The sequence below is a fragment of the Oncorhynchus gorbuscha genome, linkage group LG22 (genome assembly GCF_021184085.1).
Source record: "Oncorhynchus gorbuscha isolate QuinsamMale2020 ecotype Even-year linkage group LG22, OgorEven_v1.0, whole genome shotgun sequence".
Taxonomy (NCBI): domain Eukaryota; kingdom Metazoa; phylum Chordata; class Actinopteri; order Salmoniformes; family Salmonidae; genus Oncorhynchus; species Oncorhynchus gorbuscha.
The window spans coordinates 17,869,323-17,890,400 of record NC_060194.1 but is presented as its reverse complement, the minus strand read 5'-3'; the positions used below and the strand labels follow the sequence as shown (position 1 = coordinate 17,890,400).

The window sequence follows — 21,078 nt, the reverse complement described above, 5'->3', positions numbered from 1 at the left end:
AATGTTTTGTCTGCTGAGAGAGATGTCCTTAGCAAACCGAGAGTTTGTTTCGCCGAAAATCTTTTTTTAAATCTGACACGTCAGGTGGATTAACAACAAGCTAAGCTGTGTTTTGCTATAGTGCACTTGTGATTTCATGAAAATTCTATATTTTTAGTAATTTAATTTTAATTTGGCACTCTGCAATTCAGCTACAAACCTGACTCAGTTACACCAGCTCTGTCAGGAGGAATGAGCCAAAATTCAACCAACTTGTTGTGGGAAGCTTGTGGAAGGCTACCTGAGTGTATGTAAACTTCTGACCCACTGGGAATGTGATGAAAGAAATAAAGGCTGAAATAAATCTCTTATATTATTCTGACATTTCACATTCCTAAAATAAAGTGATGATCATAACTGACCTAAGACAGGGAATTTTTACTAGGATTAAATGTCAGGAATTGTGAAAAACAGAGTTTAAATGTATTTGGCTAAGGTGTATGTAAACTTCTGACTTCAACTGTATACCAGTGTCACGGTCGTTATATGGAGGAGACCAAGGTGCAACGTGATATGAATACATAACTCTTTAATAAAACACTTCGCAAACTATACAAAACAAACCGTGAAGCTAATATGGATAGTGCCGACAGGCAGCTAAACAGAATAACAACCCACAAACTATCCAAGGAATATGGCTACCTAAATATGGTCCCCAATCAGAGACAACGATAAACAGCTGCCTCTGACTGAGAACCAATCTAGGCAACCATAGACATAAAAACACCTAGACTAGAAAAACTTCAAACATTCAAAAACCCCTAGACAATACAAAAACCACCTTTGTCACACCCTGACCTAACCAAATAATAAAGAAAACAAAGATAACTAAGGTCAGGGCGTGACAACCAGTCAAAAGTTGACACCTACTCATGCAAGGGTTTAACACACATACATAACACATATGGAATCATGTAGTAACAAGGTGTTAAACATAGCCACCCTTTGCCTTGGACAGATTTGCAAACTCTTGGCATTCTCAACCTACTTCACCTGGAATTATTTTCCAACAGTCTTGAAGGTGTTCCCACATATGCTAAGCATTTGTTCGCTGCTTTTCCATCACTGCGGTCCAACTCATCCCAAACCATCTCAATTGGGTTGAGGTTAGGTGGCTCAAATGCATTAAGGAAAGAAATTCCACAAATTACCTTTTAACAATGCACACCTGTTAATTGAAATGCATTCCAGGTGACTACCTCATGAAGCTGGTTGAGAGAATGCCAAGAGTGTGTAAAGCTGTCAAGGCAAAGGGTGGCTACTTTGAAGAATCTCAAATATAAGACATTTTGATTTGTTTTTACACTCTTGGTTACTACATGATTCCATATGTATTATGTCATAGTTTTGATATCTTCACTATTATTCTACAATGTGTAAATTAGTCAAAGTAAAGAAAACCCCTTGAATGAGTAGGTGTCCCCAAACTTTTCACTGCTACTGTATGTATATCATGTACTGCTCTAGGGATATAATTATTGTTTGGATAACCTTATTTACTATTATGTAGTATTCACTCTATGCACACTGCTAAGACTACTGCAGAGAACACCGGAAGAAGAACTATCACAGTGACTTATTGTAACATTTGTTTATGTATCAATAACTCCCATAAGTGATGAGTTGCCAACTGGCAATTTGACACAAACATAAATGTTCATTCATTAATTTCCTTCATTTTATGTAGGGGTAAAGTGACTATGCATAGATAACGGCGACTGGCAGCAGCGCATGTGAAGGAATGTGTGTGTGTGTGTGTGTGTGTGTGTGTGTGTGTGTGTGTGTGTGTGTGTGTGTGTGTGTGTGTGTGTGTGTGTGTGTGTGTGTGTGTGTGTGTGTGTGTGTGTGTGTGTGTGTGTGTGTGTGTGTGTGTGTGTGTGTGTGTGTGTGTGTGTGTGTGTGTGTGTGTGAGCGTGTGGTTAGTCCAGTGGGTATACGTCTAGCCTGTGCAAGAGAGTCAAAGCAAAAAATAGGAATAACTAAGAATAAAAGGGAGGGGGGGGTCAATGCAAATAGTCTGGTTAGCCCCTCACACAGGGAGGGTCTCTCAGCGTAGGTGGCCAGGGCCCCAGAGTCCCATCAAAGACCCTGGTCCACCATGCACACATTCAGACTGTGTATACACCCAAAAACACACACACACACACACACACACGTCAAATTCCAGCTATGAACTAAACAGGGACAAATTCCAGGCAAGGCCATCAACAGGAGAAAATCCAGTTCAAGAATGCCTGCGATGCTGCTATATTGTGTGAATAAACACATCAAAAGATGCAGAGGACTACAAGTACCATGCTAATGGAGGCGTTAGCGCTCACTGTTAGACTCAAAAGATGTAAACCGTGTTTCTACAGGCACCTGTTAAATATCTGACGATATCTACAATACACATTGTACTCACCCAGCATATCCGGTCCCAAGAAATGGGACACAGGTGTTGTGATGTAAAAGCTGTTGATATTAGGACAAACTACCTATGTCTCTGTCTACAGAGCACCACAGTGTCCTGTAAAGCAGAGCTGTGCCTCTGTATTCCCTCCTGAAGCACAGAGACAATGGAAAAACTCATCTAGCGCTCAGGCAGGTAATGCAGGAAAACAACCCCCTTATTTGCATTTCACAAACCATGTAGGCATTTCAAAGGAACAAAGGAACAAGGTAACCGTCTCCTGACATCCCCTGCTGCCTTTGTAACCAGTCGCATTACACTCATTCTCTTTTGAGCCATTCGATTGGTTGTCAATTAGCTTTCCCATACAAACCACTTTTTCCTGAGGGGCGGTCAATCCAATCAGTGAAGAGTCAGTCTGCACCCCTCCAAAAACCTTTCCAGTTGGAACATTCCAACCTGCCTGCCCAAACATGCTATACCGGCGACATCAGCAAAAACAAACAAATTTGCGTTTGTTGGCTCCTAGGCACCACGGTGACAGAGATCCTCTAGCTTTGCTCCTGGGGAGACCTGGGGAAATGAGGACAGGGAGGGGCACTGCTGGAGCTTTCTGGTGGCTCGGCTCAACAACAACAATAATTTAAAAAAGAACAACAGTAGGGCTGGGACGACAGCAGTATCACAACATTTTTTACATGGCAAAAATTGTCCCTTGAAAATCTGCTGTATGTAAAATATTGTGTGCTTATAGCTTGGAACATGAATAAATGTGACTATGGATGACAACATAACGGGTGAACGTTTTGGTTTTAGCCATAACACTACACGGCTGATTCAAATAATCAAAGCTTGATGATGAGTTGGTTGAATCTGAATCAGCTATGTCGCGCTACGGCAAAAACCAAAATGTGTACCGGGGGGCAGGACAGGGTTTGGGAAACCTTGCTAAATTATATGGAACCTTAACTATTGTAGGCTGCTGTTCCAGTAGGTAGATGGTAGAAAGGAGGGCAGCTCTAGATTTCACTGTCTGCTGTCAAACTATAATGATTCATAGCATCCTCTTTAGAAGGCTTTCTGCATCAACAGTTAAGATGGAGAAATTCCTAGCGATGTTGAGCTTGTTAGTACATTGACATACTGTGTTATTTGATATAATAACACTGATTTCCTGACAAATTTCCCAGGCTCTAAACAGGGCTGAGACTGCATCCCAAATGGCACTCTGTTCCATTTATAGTGCACTGCTTATGACCAGGGTCCAAAGGGAATAGGGTGCCATCTGGGACGTTCCTTGAGTGTAAATGTTTTTTTAAGGACATTGTTGAGATGCAATGGGCTTTGGTAGTGGTAGTGGTGAGAGGGGCGGGGAGGGCTTTGGTAGTGGTAGTGGTGAGAGGGGCGGGGAGGGATTTGGTGGTGGTAGTGGTGGGAGGGGAGGGATTTGGTGGTGGTAGTGGTGGAGGGGAGGGCTTTTGTAGTGGTGGGAGGGGAGGGCTTTGGTAGTGGTAGTGGTGGGAGGGGAGGGATTTGGTGGTGGTAGTGGTGGGAGGGGAGGGATTTGGTAGTGGTGGGAGGAGAGGGATTTGGTAGTGGTGGGAGGAGAGGGATTTGGTAGTGGTGGGAGGAGAGGGATTTGGTAGTGGTGGGAGGGGAGGGCTTTGGTAGTGGTGGGAGGGGAGGGCTTTGGTAGTGGTAGTGGTGGGAGGGGAGGGATTTGGTGGTGGTAGTGGTGGGAGGGGAGGGATTTGGTGGTGGTAGTGGTGGGAGGGGAGGGATTTGGTGGTGGTAGTGGTGGGAGGGGAGGGATTTGGTGGTGGTAGTGGTGGAGGGGAGGGCTTTGGTAGCGGTGGGAGGGGAGGGCTTTGGTAGCGGTGGGAGGGGAGGGCTTTGGTAGCGGGTGGGAGGGGAGGGCTTTGGTAGTGGTGGAGGGGAGGCCTTTGGTAGTGGTGGAGGGGAGGGCTTTGGTAGTGGTGGAGGGAGGGCTTTGGTAGTGGTGGAGGGGAGGGCTTTGGTAGTGGTGGAGGGGAGGGCTTTGGTAGTGGTGGAGGGGAGGGCTTTGGTAGTGGTGGAGGGGAGGGCTTTGGTAGTGGTGGAGGGTAGGGCTTTGGTAGTGGTGGGAGGGGAGGGCTTTGGTAGTGGTAGTGGTGGGAGGGGAGGGATTTGGTGGTGGTAGTGGTGGGAGGGGAGGGATTTGGTAGTGGTGGGAGGAGAGGGATTTGGTAGTGGTGGGAGGAGAGGGATTTGGTAGTGGTGGGAGGGGAGGGCTTTGGTAGTGGTGGGAGGGGAGGGCTTTGGTAGTGGTGGGAGGGGAGGGCTTTGGTAGTGGTGGGAGGGGAGGGCTTTGGTAGCAGTGGGAGGGGAGGGCTTTGGTAGCGATAGTGGTGGGAGGGGAGGGCTTTGGTAGTGGTGTGAGGGCAGGGCTTTGGTAGTGGTGGTGTTGGGAGGGGAGGGCTTTCGTATTGGTGGTGTTGGGAGGGGAGTGCTTTGGTATTGGTGGTGGTGTGAAGGGAGGAATTTGGTAGTGGTGGTGGGAGGGGAGGGGAGGACTTTGGTAGTGGTGGTGGTGGGAGGGGAGGAATTTGGTAGTGGTGGTGGTAGTGGTGGTGGGAGGGGAGGGTAAGACTTTGGTAGTGGTAGTGGTGGGAGGGGAGGAATGTGGTAGTTGTGGTGGGACAGGAGGGCTTCGGTAGTGGTGGTGGTGGTGGGAGGGACCAACATACAGAGAGTAATTCATTCCATTATTAAAGTCCAGCAAGAGCCAGAGAACACAAGGAGTCCAATTTTCAGATCGGACCACACTTCACTAACTACATTTACAATCCAGAGGCCAGGAAAGTCCCACGGGGAAAATAGTATGATGTCAGCAGACTATATGCCAAGAAATTACGTGAAAGAGATATAAAGATGCCATCCGTCACTTAACTGGAGAATATAAAGTAAGAAAATATACACGTCCTCCATCACTTCACAAGGACATGTTTCTACTCTAAAGATTCATCCATTTCACATGTTTTTAATATAGCCGGACAAAGTTGACTAGACTATTTCTTTCTAGATCCTTTTTCTTAATTCTTAATATTTTTTTATTTTACCCCCTTTTCTCCCCAATTTCGTGGTATCCAATTGTTAGTAATTACTGTCTTGTCTCATCGCTACAATTCCCGTACGGGCTCGGGAGAGACGAAGGTCGAAAGCCATACGTCCTCCAAAACACAACCCAACCAACTGCTTCTAAACACAGCGCGCATCCAACCCGGAAGCCAGCAGCACCAATGTGTCGGAGGAAACACAGTACACCTAGCGACCTGGTCAGCGTGCACTGCGCCCAGCCCGCCACAGGAGTCGCTAGTGTGCGTTGAGACAAGGATATCCCTACCGGCCAAACCCTCCCTTACCCGGACGACGCTGGGCCAATTGTGCATCGCCCCATGGACATCCCGGTCTTGGCCGGCTGCGACAGAGCCTGGGCGCGAACCCAGAGTCTCTGGTGGCACAGCTAGCGCTGCGATGCAGTGCCTTAGACCACTGTGACACCCGGGAGGCCCTTCTAGATCCATTTCAGGTAATGAATATCTAGTAACAACACAATCATGGTCAATCCACAATGTTATTGTGGCATCATTGTAAAGATTAAAAGTTTATTTTCTGGAGGGAATATGTTCCTGTTTACAATGAGATGAAAACTTTGTGACCACTCAAATAGAGGCACCCTGTTGGTGGCGGTGGCAGTCTCAGTCTGGGGCTGATGGCTCAACCAGAACTCCACAGCAAAATCAGCGGTTTCATCGCTTGTCATTAGTGGTTCTGTTCAGTTCGTCAGTCAGTCAATGCTGCTGTGCTGGGTTCTACGAAAACAGCTGGAGTCCCCTTAAAGGTTTTCCATCAACATGACAGCTGCCTGTTAATAGACACACCAAACCTCATTATAACCTGCGCCATATTCATTAGGGCACACCATAGCAAAACGTTTTGCAACAGAAAACAAAACTAAGCTTTTCTTATTGGACAAGTCCAGGTAGTCCCTCCGTTTCATCCATTTTCTCCCCTCTAATGAATACTACCCCAGTGAATTACACCATGTGTGTATGAAGCTGAAAATCAGAATGGTCATTGAATATCCTTTATAGTTGATGGCGTAGAGAGTTTAGTAATGTTGAGATTGACAAGCAGGTCAGTCAGGGCAGGATGTGTCCCAAATGGAACCCTATACCCTACATCAGGGGTACTCAACTCTTCCTCTACGAGGTCCGTAGTCTGCAGGTTTTCTGTTCTACCTGATAATTAATTGCACCCATCTGGTGTCCCAGGTCTAAATCAGTCCCTGATTAGAGGGGAACAATGAAAACACGCAGTAGAACTGGCTTCAAGATCCAGAGTTGAGTTTGAAGGGCCCTACACAGTGCACTACTTTTGACCAGAGCCCAAGTCAAAAGTAGTGCACTATGTAGGGAACAGAGTGCCATTTGGGATGTAACTATAGTTTAGTGAGGCAGGAGGTCGGGTAAGGTAAGTAAGTGAGTAAACACTACTTCGCGACTCAATCAACTGTGTGACTGTCTGACTGTGTTAAGGAAAGGAGAAACTCAAGACACAGCTGTACTGTAAACACCTCGGTTAGGGGGGCAAGACATTATGACTCTCACACACACACACACACACACACACACACACACACACACACACACACACACACACACACAGTATAACAGTCTGCAGAGCAATAGGATTCAGGCGGTTTAGTTTGTCATCATTGAGGCTCAATACATGAAAAAGATGAAGAGAGAGGGCTCCAGGTGACAGACAGAACTCTTTGTGTGTCTGTGGGTCCAACTGTCAGAGGGGGCTGTTTCACCCTCATGGTAAATATTTCTCTGTGTGTGAGTGGCACCCCGCCCAGCCTTACTGAAGCTGTAAAGTGTGTTTGTGTTAGATGTGAGTACAAGGCCACAGCAGGACCTCAACAGCCTTATTGATATGTTCCCTCCTGGTCCACGTTGGACCAGTACAATGGTCATTCTGGGTAGTGCCACTAACTCCTTGGCAGTTGGTGACTATCTGTGTGTGTTTGAGTCATCAGCTGGTAGGTGGCCCTGGCAAAGCACCAGATCTTTGCCCTGGCACAGAGGTCATATTGGCAACACTGCTGATCTGTTACACACACACACACACACACACACACACACACACACACACACACACACACACACACACACACACACACACACACACACACACACACACACACACACACACACACACACACACACACACACACACACACACACACAAGCTCTAGTAACAGATCAGCAGTGTTGCCAATATGACCACACACAGATATCAGCTGTTGTCAAATACACTTGGGTGAAAAGTCGATTCTCTTCCTCAATAGCATGCAACAAATTCTACTTGATGAAAAGCCGAAATTACTTTGACATCCTGGCATTTAAAGCACACTCTATTTTCCACATTTCCTAAACAATCAAACTTCCTTTTTTTGCACACCCAAAAAGACTACTATTTAGAACACAAGTATGGGTATTTGGACATGGCCCAAGGTTAAAAGCAGTGTACTATATAAAGGGAATAGGGTGCCTTTTGGGGACGAACACAGGTCTCCTGTCCTGTCACAGGCCCTAAACCTTCATTGAGCCGGAGCGTAGTGATCTGGAGTTAGTGCTATCAGGAGAGAAGACAGGACAGACAGGACGCTACCGACTGCGGCACACAGAACCAACCCGACTGTGAAGAGTACAGCCATTGTCAATGTCTCAAATGACACCCCTTAATCCCTATGAAGTGCACTACTTTTGACCAGGGCCCATAGGGTGCACTATATAGGTAAAAGTGTGTTATTTGGGATGCAGATATTGTCAGTACCGGGAGGTTAGCCTACACATAGCAAGTACAGATGAGTGGACAGTGTTATACAGTCAGTAACCCTGTCCCCGCGTTCAAGTGCTGCCACATAGAGAGAGAGCTGGCTGATGGATTAGGTTATTGACCTACAGTAAATGACTGCCAACCGCGTAACATGGTTTCTCCCTGGCATTTTTTAGGCACTGGACTGTGATCGGTTAGGGAAAATCAAAACACCAACTACCACCAATCACCATTCTGTTTTTTGAGAGGAGTGATGGGCTATCGTGAGAACAGAGTGCTTTTCTGAGGCTCTCCAAACGAAAGCTACTTTAGTGAATCGAAATCAAAGTACAAAACTACCACCAATCACAGTCCAGTGGTGGTGGGCTATATCGTGGTGGTGACCTACTGTATATCGTGGTGGTGAGCTACTGTATACCGTGGTGGTGAGCTACTGTATATCGTGGTGGTGAGCTACTGTATATCGTGGTGGTGAGCTACTGTATATCGTGGTGGTGGGCTATATCGTGGTGGTGAGCTACTGTATATCGTGGTGTGAGCTACTGTATATCGTGGTGGTGATCTACTGTATATCGTGGTGGTGAGCTACTGTATATCGTGGTGTGAGCTACTGTATATCGTGGTGGTGAGCTACTGTATATCGTGGTGGTGAGCTATATCGTGGTGGTGAGCTATATCGTGGTGGTGAGCTATATCGTGGTGGTGAGCTACTGTATATCGTGGTGGTGAGCTATATCATGATGGTGAGCTATATCATGGTGGTGAGCTATATCGTGGTGGTGAGCTACTGTATATCGTGGTGGTGAGCTACTGTATATCGTGGTGGCGAGCTACTGTATATCGTGGTGGCGAGCTACTGTATATCGTGGTGGTGAGCTACTGTATATCGTGGTGGTGAGCTACTGTATATCGTGGTGGTTAGCTACTGTATATCGTGGTGGTGAGCTACTGTATATCGTGGTGGTGAGCTACTGTATATCGTGGTGGTGGGCTATATCGTGGTGGTGAGCTACTGTATATCGTGGTGGTGAGCTACTGTATATCGTGGTGGTGAGCTACTGTATATCGTGGTGGTGGGCTACTGTATATCGTGGTGGTGAGCTACTGTATATCGTGGTGGTGAGCTACTGTATATCGTGGTGGTGAGCTACTGTATATCGTGGTGGTGAGCTACTGTATATCGTGGTGGTGAGCTACTGTATATCGTGATGGTGGGCTACTGTATATCGTGGTGGTGGGCTACTGTATATCGTGAGAATAGTGCTTTTCAGACTGAGGCTATGATCGAAAGCTACTGTAACTAAAATGTGTGGTAATACCCTAAGACCATTGGGCTTAACCATGGGGGTGCCTTATCAAACAGACTCCAAGCTGAAAACCAAGACTTAAGACTACAGTGATACATAGCAACACAGCGAACTGAATCCTTCAACACTCTGGAGAGCCTCTCCATCGGTGGGTTAGACTGGGGTTGGACTATGCTTACTTTTCAGCTGTTTGAGTATATGGCACAGGATGAAAGAGCACCTGATTTATCTAGTGAGACGGCACTATATCTGCTAAACAACTAGGACTTCATGATGCATGATACCTTCCTACCAATGCCACCAAATAAAATTAAAAAGAGGCTAAATAAATAGAAACAATTGTATGGTGGACATTTGACTGAACAGTCCGAAACGAGTATACCTGCCAACAAATAACAATTGGTTTATTTTCCAGCTCATTGATTTCATTTCACGGCTGAAGAAGTGGCTGTCTAGCTAATGAAGTTGTCTCGCATTGCATAAAACCTTCTCGCCAGGATTTACTAAATCAGCCAACCAGTGGCTAATTCCCTCCGCTTGTCCTGCTCCGTAATATTTCTCTAGCCGACCGCGCTAGCTCCACACACAGAGAATCAGAGATCCATCCCAAACGGCACCCTATTGTAGTGCACTACATTGGGACTAGGGTGCGATTTGGGACGCTCACAGAGTGTGGCATTAGTTATTTAGACTCTCTAGTCCTCTACTACTTTATATAACATTGGTCTGTCCATGTCCAGAACGTCCCCATCTCTATACATAGAGACAAGAGAATAGCAACGCAGCTTTTTCCTCCTTGTGGGAAATAAAGCCAAAGTCATCACTGAGTCAATGTGATGCCACTGGATTCCAAGTGACCGTCTTTATGTGGAAAGTCTCAGTTATTTTGTTAAAGGGCCTTGTTCTGTATACCGTCAGAAATATGCTGTTTGTTTTTCAGACTTTTCCTGCTAGAGAATGTTGCACCGGGCACAGATTTTGAGGTCAGTAATAGTTTGGGGTTATACACCATTCATACACCGTGAAGCATCAGGAGACAGGGTTCCATCTCACGTCGTTCTGTACATTGTGTGTATTTAGGTGCCACGCTGGAAATGTTTCGAGACAATGCAAGCAGAGGGAGAACTGACAGGCAGCCCCACCAGTGTGCTGGTGTTTGACGGATGGCAGAGAACCAAGGCATTGAACGGTGGCGTGGCGCTCAGCCACATAAATAGGCCAACGCAGTCAGCTGTGAACGAACAGCATCAACACAACGACAGACACTCGGCCCAGTGCTTCGTTAACGCATGGACCCATATGTACTATGTGCATACATGCATATGGCTGAGTGTGAGTCCCAAATAGCACCTTATTGTCTATGTTGTACACTACTTTTGACAAGAGCCGTTGGACCCCGGCCAAAAGTAGTGCACTAAATAGGGAACAGGGTGTCATTTGTCAACCACAGCCGGCCAGATTAGCTATTTCGAGAGGCAATAACCTCACACTCACCATGCTACTGTGATCCGCACTGGAGGCTGCTGAGGGGAGGACGGCTCATAATAATGGCTGGAATGGAGTGGAATGGCGTGAAAGGAATTGCAACAAACATATGAAAACCATGTTTTTGATACCATTCCATTTACTCCATTCCAGCCATTATTATGAGCCCTCCTCCCCTCAGCAGCCTCCAGTGATGAACTGTGAGTGGGCTTTTCCAGCCTGCATGGGGATTCACTTACACCTTGACTGGAGATGCAGGGCAGGTTCAGCTGCTCTGAAACAATGTAAGCGGGAGGTTGATGGTCCACTAACTGTGTCACGAGGCAGCTTTCTTTGCCTTGTGTTTTCAGACCTGTCTGAGCTCCCAGAAACCATTTTACTCCACCCAGTTGAGGTCACTTCCAAAAAAAAAAAAAAAAAGTGTACTTTCCAGTCAGTTTGGTTGAGAAAGGTAGCAGGAACAACACCAGTTGAGCCTTCAGCCCTCCTGGACCCAGGTCCCACAGCTAGCTAGTTGGGACAGGCTCTGCCTATAACATATAGGCACATTATGACAATGTTCCAAATGGCACCCTATTTCCTATATAGTGCACTACTTTTGACCAGAGCCCTGGTCAAATGTAGTGCACTAAATAGGACAGAGTGATAAGAAATAGGGTGCAATTTGGGACACAATCCTGTGTCTGATATTTTCATGAGTTTGGAAGGTCTGCTGCAGTGCTTGGCATGGCCTAGTGCCGAGTGTCAAATGGCACTCTACTTCCTATATAGTGCACTATTTTGAACAGGGTATATAGGGCTATGGTAAAAAGTAGTGCACTATATAGGGAATAGGGTGCCATTTGGGATACAACCTAGCTGTCAAGTGAAGAGGAAATACCACTCTAAGCTGCTAAAACAATGGTAGTTTTAATCTCTTAAAACCAGGACATGGCATCCCTAAACACCCTTCACTGATCAACAAGATTGGTGACGACTTGTTTATCAACTACCCCCCCCTTCTTCTTATCTCTTCGTCAATTGTCTGGTTGCATTTTCCTCAGCCTTCACTTTGAAGTGCCTGGCTGGGACTTTGAGATGTGAGACTTGATGTGCTGTGCGGTAATGGAGGTATGACAGTGTGCGTCCCAAATGGTACCCTATTCCATTTCTAGTGCACTACTTTTGACCAGAGCCCTATGGGTCGTAGTGCACTTAACAGGGAGTCATTTGGGACGCAGACATAGAGAAGCTGATGATCAGCCCCCAGAGCCACAGAGCTGAAGAGGGAGAAACACTGAAACGTGACCTATAGCCGCTGTTCACACTCTGCCTGATCCATAATAACACATGGCCCTGTAAAGTCATCAATATTTAAACAGGAAGGGGGGATGGAAAGAAAGTTTTATCTCCAGCTTTAACATTGATACCAATCTGAACAGACATAACTGGGAAGTAAATAAATCCAAAAAGAGCCAGAGTACAGAAGCATGTTGAATATTTTTTCCTGGCTTTTTAAAGAAATGTATTTCTGGGTCTTGGAAGGCATGGGAGGCATAATAGGGAGAGCAGGCCACAGAGTGATCAGAGACCTGTGAAGCATATTTGTTAGAAACGTGGGAACTGGAGAGAATGTGCATCTCCTTCTCTGCTCATCACAGCATAGTCGACAGGGGTGCCAACATTCTTCGGCAGCCATTTTAGTGCTGAGAGAGTAACAGTCTGGCCTACCCTTTTCTTCCCTGCAGGCCAAGGGAATGCTATACATTAAGCTGTATCTCATTTCTGTCACTGTGGAAAACATAAGTATTGGAGCCCGAGTTATAATGACATAAAAGTCTAGCGTGACACCCATAGCAACAGGGTTAAACAACAGTAGAACTATATTCCGTTGTCCTGATCATCAAGCTACCCGTCCGTCTGCTCAACGACAGAACGAATAATGAAAGGATCTCTAGTTAATTCAGAGTCCAACTTTTCTACCCGTCTGTCTGTCGACTGGGGACAGAGAAGAGTGAGAGAAAGGGACCTCTAGGGATTCACAGAGCTGGAAAAGATTGAGCAGCTTGACTGGACTGATGAAATAAACACACATGGACTCGCCCTCTGGAGTGGAGACGCTGTTGTGGCACGGGCCAGGCCAGGCAGGGTGGAGCTGGATGATTTCTGGGGCTCCATCCCAAATGGTATCCTATTCCCTATATAGTGCCCTACTTTTGACCGGAGCCTCCCTACCTTTGACCGGGGCCTCTGGTCAAAAGTAGTTCACTATATATGGAATAGGGTGCCATTTGGGACACAGCCTGGAACTGTGGATTCCTGGGGCTTGATGCCGTCCACTGCTCTGGAATACCAGAGGCTTCCTTCCTGGGCTCCAGTGACTGACGGGCGGACTGACTGACTGACTCGACCACAACTGGTGCCGACCGAGCCCAACCGCCACCGCTCTCTCTCTCTCTCTCCAACTCCCCTGATTGAGTTACTAGTATGGCATCTGGGGGTGCATGGGTCCAACACCGCCCTCTGTCATTGGAGGGACAGACCGGGTGTGAATGCTTTAAGGATGGAGGGGGTGTGCGAATAGACTGCAACAGATTGAGGTATTTCCTACAGCTATGATAATAATAAAGTGCCTTGAGCAGAACAACAAGCAAACATTTGTGCATAAAAGATGACCCATGTATGTTAATAAAATGACTGAGACCAGTCACTGAAAACATTCCACAATGTCAATGACCCTAAACATTCCCAAGCGTTAAGTAACTCAATCTAAATGTTTTATTCACCAGACCTGGTAACTTCACACCAGACTTTATTTACCTCCTTTACCTCCAGAAACACATTGCTTCTCATTCTCTAAAAAAGTCCCTTCCCAGCAACAGGACAGACCTCATCGCCTCACCTCTCATTTACATATAGATGAGTCCATTAGTAGGGTTCTCTCAGAAGAGTCCCGGAAACCTTCCAATCGGTTTCACTTTAAATAAATATGGCCGGCACAAATTTAGCCAAGGTAAATCAAATAAACAGGGGGACAGGATGAGGTTGTGGACGTGGGGTAAGACATACGATATCTATGTTGGCGATGCCGGCCAGCCAGGCAGACAGACGGGTTAGTTAAGCGGTGAGGGCATGGGGCTGAAAGGTGAGCAACGCTCATAGGACCAGTGCTAACGAACACTGAGGCAGGGGTTATTGAAGCTCTGGTCTGAAGGCAGGGGTGACTGAAGCTCTGGTCTGAAGGCAGGGGTGACTGAAGCTCTGGTCTGAAGGCAGGGGTGACTGAAGCTCTGGTCTGAAGGCAGGGGTGACTTAAGCTCTGGTCTGAATGCAGGGGTGACTGAAGCTCTGGTCTGAAGGCAGGGGTGACTGAAGCACTGGTCTGAAGGCAGGGGTGATTGAAGCTCTGGTCTTAAGGCAGGGGTGATTGAAGCTCTGGTCTGAAAGCAGGGGTGATTGAAGCTCTGGTCTGAAGGCAGGGGTGACTGAAGCTCTGGTCTGAAGGCAGGGGTGATTGAAGCTCTGGTCTGAAGGCAGGGGTGACTGAAGCTCTGGTCTGAAGACAGGGTTTCAGGAAGGGCTGTAGCTGCCATGTTCAGATATGCGATCCTCCAACGCTGTGACTCGGACGCGGTCAGCTGCTCCTTCCAAACGTGGCAGCGCTAATCCCACCCTGATGACCCCACGCCACAGCACCCTCCTCCCTCTACTCTGACCAAGAGACGCACACACCAGCCTCACGTTACAGTACACACACACTCCTCCGAGGTGGACAAAAGGAGAATACCAAATGAAGATGAACAAAAGAGAGAGAAAAGTTATATTGTCCGAGGCTGATTCTCAAAACGGCAACCTTTTCCCTATATAGGGTGCCATTTGAGATGTGGCCCGAGGGTGGGAGTTGATGAAGCCATCAGAACGGACGTTGACGCATGAGGAGTGTGTTAGAAGGCAGACTAGAGATACTGATGTAAATGGCAAAAGAATAATGAGTAATGAGGGAATGTTTTAGCCAACAGAAAGCAAAAGGTCAGTCCATTGATAATGTTTCACAGGTATGTCAGTTGGGATATGCACAGGAGGAAGAAAACCCAACACACAGGGTGCATGGTTAGACATGATTGTGGCTGTATGAAAGGCTCTAGTTGTCTGTGACCTGGCAAAGACAGAGTTTACAAGTTTGTGGTGAGGAAATGCAAAAGATACTTGCTCTATAAATGGGATACTGTGGATTATTCACACCTTTGTAACATGATAAACCGATGTTCGTTTCTACCATAGATCCTGTCATCAATACCAAATCGGCTTCATGAATCTGATTGAAGTGAGTTAGTCGCACCTACAGAGAGCGAGAGAGACTGATCGTTTATCACTTGGCCTGGGTAATCACTAAGTGTGGCACAAATCATACCGCAGAAAAACTCTGTAATATATTTTCCGCACTGAAACAATCGCCTCTGACGGCTGGGCACTAAATCAGGAGAGGCCAATATCAGTTATGGCTCAGAGTCTGACAGAGGAGGCCCTGCCTGCTATACCACCGGGTCTGAAACAAAGAATCAATTAGGACTGGACGAAGTCCCAAATGGCATCCCATTCCCTATTAAAGTGCACTACTTTTGACATGGGTTTAGTGCAGTAGTGTACTATTCTAGGGAACAGGGTGTTATTTGGGATGGAGACCCAGGTCTGGCCTGGCAACCCTTTACACAATGCTCTCTAGCTCTAGTCCTGCTACATTAAGGGGCCCACTGGCACACAACAACCAGAGGAGTTTCAGAAGCCCAATATAAAGTGGGCTGGTGATTTAAACAGCAGTGGGGAAATCGACAGAGTGTCTTTTAAGCTCGGGAGTAAGGGACAAGGCGGCAATGGAGTGGGCCCTTGTCAGCATCCCAAATGGCACCCTATTCCCTATATAGTGCACTGCTTTTGACCAGGGCCCATAGGACTAGTAATGTAAAAGGGTGCCATTTGGGGCACATTCTTTATGTGGGTCAGACCACTGGCCGCTGGACAGTTTCAGACATCCTATTGAAGCCATGCTGCTTTTTACCGAGAAGTCCAAGCAGGCACTTACCATCCCTGAGAATCTGCTCTTCCACTGACTAACGATACGGGCTTCCGCAACAAGGAATAGGAACGGATTTGGTGAGATCCATATAAAACAGAGAGTTTCATTTCCCCAAATTTCAAACAGGCATTCAAGGTTTCCAAGACTTCTCTGATGAGAAGAGGCTACCCATCCTGTCGGGAGGACACAGGGAGCTGTGGGTTGGCAGCACACTATATTGCTGCCTGCTGTAAAATGTGAGTGAGTGAGAGACAGAGAGAGAGAGAGAGAGAGACAGGCCCTTGGACAGATGAGGAGCACATTTTCAGATGACTCCTCGGGCCAGCAGGCAGAAAGGGAGGCAGGCTGCTTCAGCTTGAGCAGCAAATACAGGCAGAAAACCAGCCCCCAGAGAACCCACTCACAGCCAAAGCGCCTGGGTTCTCTCTCTTTCTCTCCCTCTTGCTTTCCTCCCCCATCCCCCGTCCTTCAAAATCAAGTGTCGTTCGTCACATGCGTCGTAAAACAACAGGTGTAGAGTTACAGTGAAATGCTTACTTCCCAACAACGCAGAGAGAAAGAAAATGGAAGAATAATATAAAAGTAATAACATGTAATAAATACACAATGAGAAATGATAACTTGGCTCTATACATGGGGTACCAGTACCGAGTCGATGTGCAGGGGTACGAGGTCATTGAGGTAGATACAGTTGAAGTCAGAAGTTTACATACAACTTAGCCAAATACTTTTAAACTCAGTTTTTCTACAATTCCTGACAATTCCTGGTCCTTCTGTAGCTCAGTTGGTAGAGCATGGCGCTTGTAACGCCAGGTTAGTGGGTTCGATCCCCGGGACCACCCATACGTAGAATGTATGCACACATGACTGTAAGTCGCTTTGGATAAAAGCGTCTGCTAAATGGCATATATTATTATTATATTATTATATATTATTTAATCCAAGTAAAAAATTCCCTGTTTTAGGTCAGTTAGGATCACCACTTTATTTTAATAATGTGAAATGTCAGAATAAAAGTATAGAGAATGATTTATTTCAGCTTTTATTTCTTTCATCAAATCAAATGTATTTATATTGCCCTTCGTACATCAGCTGATATCTCAAAGTGCTGTACAGAAACCCAGCCTAAAACCCCAAACAGCAAGCAATGCAGGTGTAGAAGCACAATTTGTTTCATCACATTCCCAGTGGGTCAGAAGTTTACATACACTCAATTAGTATTTGGTAGCATTGCCTTTAAATTGTTTAACCTGGGTCAAATGTTTTGGGTAGCCTTCCACAAGCTTCCCACAATAAGCTGGGTGAATTTGGGCTCTCAACATGATGCTGCCACCCCCATGCTTCACGGTTGGGATGGTGTTATTCGGCTTGCAAGCCTCCCCCTTTTTCCTCCTAAGATAACAATGGTCATTATGGCCAAACAGTTCTATTTTTGTTTCATCAGACCAGAGGATATTTCTACAAAAAGTATGATCTTTGTCCCCATGTGCAGTTGCAAACCGTAGTCTGGCTTTTTCATGGCGGTTTTGGAGCAGTGGCTTCTTCCTTGCTGACCGACCTTTCAGGTTATGTCAATATAGGACTCGTTTTACTGTGGATATAGATATTTTTGTACCTGTTTACTCCAGCATCTTCACAAGGTCCTTTTGCTGTTGTTCTGGGATTGATTTACACTTTTTGCACCAAAGTACGTTAATCTCTAGGAGACAGAACGCGTCTCCTTCCTGAGCGGTATGACTGCTGCGTGGTCCCATGGTGCTTATACTTGCGTACTATTGTTTGTACAGATGAACGTGAAAAATTACTTGTGTCATGCACAAAGTAGATGTCCTAACTGACTTTCAAAAACTATAGTTTGTTAACAAGGAATTTTTGGAGTGGTTGAAAAATGAGTTTTTATGACTCCAACCTAAGTGTACGTAAACTTCTTATTTCAACTGTATGTACATATAGTTAACTTGGAATAAAGTGACTAGACAACAGGATAGATAAACCGTAGAAGCAGCACCACCTGGTATAGAGGTCCTGCCCAAGTGATGTACTGGGCTGTACGCACTACCCTCTGTAGCGCCTTGCAGTCGGATGCCAAGCAGGTGTCATACCATGCGGTGAGGCAGCCTGTCTAGATGCTCTCAATGGTGCAGCTGTATAACTATTTAAGGATCTGAGGACCCGTGCCAAATCTTTTCAACCTCCCGAGGGGGGAGAGGCATTGTCCTGCCTGCTTCACAACTGTGTCCCTTTCCTTCCCGCCCAACGGTTTTAATATAAATGTCCCATTCTGTGGGTACAGGCATCCTACGCACCCCTGGCCAGATCCCTTTTCAGTTTGTCATTTTAATTTGATGTGCGATGTTGGAAGGGGAGCGGGGGATGCGGGGAAAATGCCTGGGAGTGTCTTGCTCTCCCTCTGGAGTGGGGGACAGAGAAACAGAGCGCTGTGCCAGGACTCTAGGAAGGTTTCCGTGGCGATTGTGGGTCTGCTGCATGGATCCATCTGCTGGGGGCGCCCAGGGCTTGTCCCTTGGGGCTCTGCAGTGTGGATGTGTTTTTCCAGCTCCCATCCAAACACTCTACCGACCAAACCACCCTCCCCACCAGAGGAGCATATGCACAACGCTACCTGGAGTAGGATAGAGATGGGAAGGGAGATGCAGCAGAGAAAGACCCGAAAGCCAAAGTGCGAGAAACAGTCTAACAAAGAGAAATGCAGATGACACAAACATGGCAGACTTAGTGAATCTACAACAAACGTTAGGTTTTAGTCAGCTGGTCAACACACCAGTTCTGTGCATTGAAAAAATCAAATCAAATCAACTAAAATGCTCACAGTGACACACCAATGCAGAGAGCTGAGACTCACAGCCTTTCTAACTGCAGACAAGTCCTCCTACAGTATTGATTGATGAAAGGAAAAGCATATCTAGCAGGCACAGTCTGCATGATGTTTGTTAAAGAGTTCTACTGCCCAGTCATGTTTAGATACTGTTCCCTAGGGACCATAGAAAGAGCCGCAGGTCAACACAGACACTCTGCTACCACCTTCCTTCAAAACTATTAGCAGCCCTAACGAAGTTACGTCACTGATTACAAATTTGGACAGGTAGCTAGTTACGGATTACATTTAGAAAGTAACGTACCCAACCCTGCCTTCTTATTGGTCTGCCTGTGCTATGTCCACCTGGCTCACAAGGGCTCCGTGTCAGGTTCAGAAACAAACAGCCTCATCAATCCCATTGAACAACGGTGATGTTTTGGGTGCATTCACTAGCCAAATGACTTCCAACCCTCCGTCAGGAGTCAGACACATACCGACAACAAAAACAAATCACACACAGGCACGGCAAAACTCCACCGTCAACATTATCGCTGTCATAGTAAACATAGGGCTCTGGTCAAAAAGTAGTGCACTATATAGGGAATAGAGCGCCATTTGGGACACACACACACACACACACACACACACACACACCCCCCCCCCGGAATCATTCCTGTTGCCTCTGGGATATGGGTGGAGAGAAAACAACAACAGTCATTAGTCTGAATTAACCGACAGAGGCTTTCATCAAAGCATATGAAGGAGATACATGTAACCAAAATAAACACCAACATAAAGTGTCTTAATAGGGTGTTGGGCCGCCACGACCCAGAACAGCTTCAATGCACCTTGGCATAGATTCTACTAGTTTCTGGAACTCTATTGGAGGGATGCGACTCCATTCTTCCAGGAGAAAATCCATCAGTTGGTGTTTTGTTGATGGTGGTGGAAAACGCTGCGTCTCAGGCAGCGCTCCAGAATCTCCTATAAGCGTTCAATTGGGTTGAGATCTGGTGAGAGACGGCCATGGCATATGATTTACATAGTTTTCATGCTCATCAAATCATTCAGAGAGCACTCGTGCCCTGTGGACGGGGGCATTGTCATCCTATGGGGTCATAGCCATGGTAGCCAAAATAATGGCCTGACCAGCATTTTTATTCATGACCCTAAGCATGATGGGAAGTTAACCATCACCTCATGTTTCAGCATGATAATGCACGGCACCATGTCACAGTCTTCACAGTGTGTTTTCACACACTGTTGCTGGTATTTTGGCCCATTCCTCCACGCAGATCTCCTCTAGAGACTTTCAACTCCTTCCAAAGATTTTCTATGGGGTTGAGATCTGGAGACTGGCTAGGCCACTCCAGGACCTTGAAATGCTTCTTACGAAGCCACTCCTTCTTTGCCCAGGCAGTGTGTTTGGGATCATTGTCATGCTGAAAGACCCAGCCACGTTTCATATTCAATGCCCTAGCTGATGGAAGGAGGTTTTCAATCAAAATCTCACAATACATGGCCCCATTCATTCTTTCCTTTACACGGATCAGTCGTCCTGGTCCCTTTGCAGAAAAACAGCCCCAAAGCATGATATTTCCACCCCCATGCTTCACAGTAGGCATGGTGTTCTTTGGATGTAACTCAGCATTCTTTGTCCTCCAAAACACGATGAGTTGAGTTTTTACCAAAAAGTTCAATTTTGGTTTCATCTGACGATATGACATTCTCCCAATCTTCTTCTGGATCATCCAAATGCTCTCTAGCAAACTTCAGACGGGCCTGGACATGTACTGGCTTAAGCAGGGGGACACGTCTGGCACTGCAGGATTTGAGTCCCTGGCGGCGTAGTGTGTTACTGATGGTAGGCTTTGTTACTTTGGTCCCAGCTCTCTGCAGGTCATTCACTAGGTCCCCCCGTGTGGTTCTGGGATTTTTGCTCATCGTTCTTGTGATAATTTTGACCCCACGGGGTGAGATCTTGCGTGGAGCCCCAGATCGAGGGAGATTATCAGTGGTCTTGTATGTCTTCCATTTCCTAATAATTGCTCCCACAGTTGACTTCTTCAAACCAAGCTGCTTACCTATTGCAGATTCA

At 46.4% G+C, this 21,078-nt stretch overlaps 1 protein-coding gene across 15 annotated transcripts in view; it reads right to left on the bottom strand.

Annotated features, from left to right (window-relative positions):
- The window catches only part of LOC124009715 (disco-interacting protein 2 homolog C), a 257,605-nt gene that overhangs the window by 121,526 nt on the left and 115,001 nt on the right, over positions 1 to 21,078 (bottom strand). Inside the window, exon 1 of one of the 15 annotated variants that reach the window (XM_046321812.1) lies at positions 2,444 to 2,639. The exons of the other annotated variants lie outside the window; for them this stretch is intronic. Within the exon in view, the coding sequence (XP_046177768.1) occupies positions 2,444 to 2,450 (7 nt within the window). The 5' untranslated portion in view covers positions 2,451 to 2,639. Of the gene's footprint in view, positions 1 to 2,443; positions 2,640 to 21,078 lie in introns of those variants that run through there. 15 annotated transcript variants of the gene reach the window in all.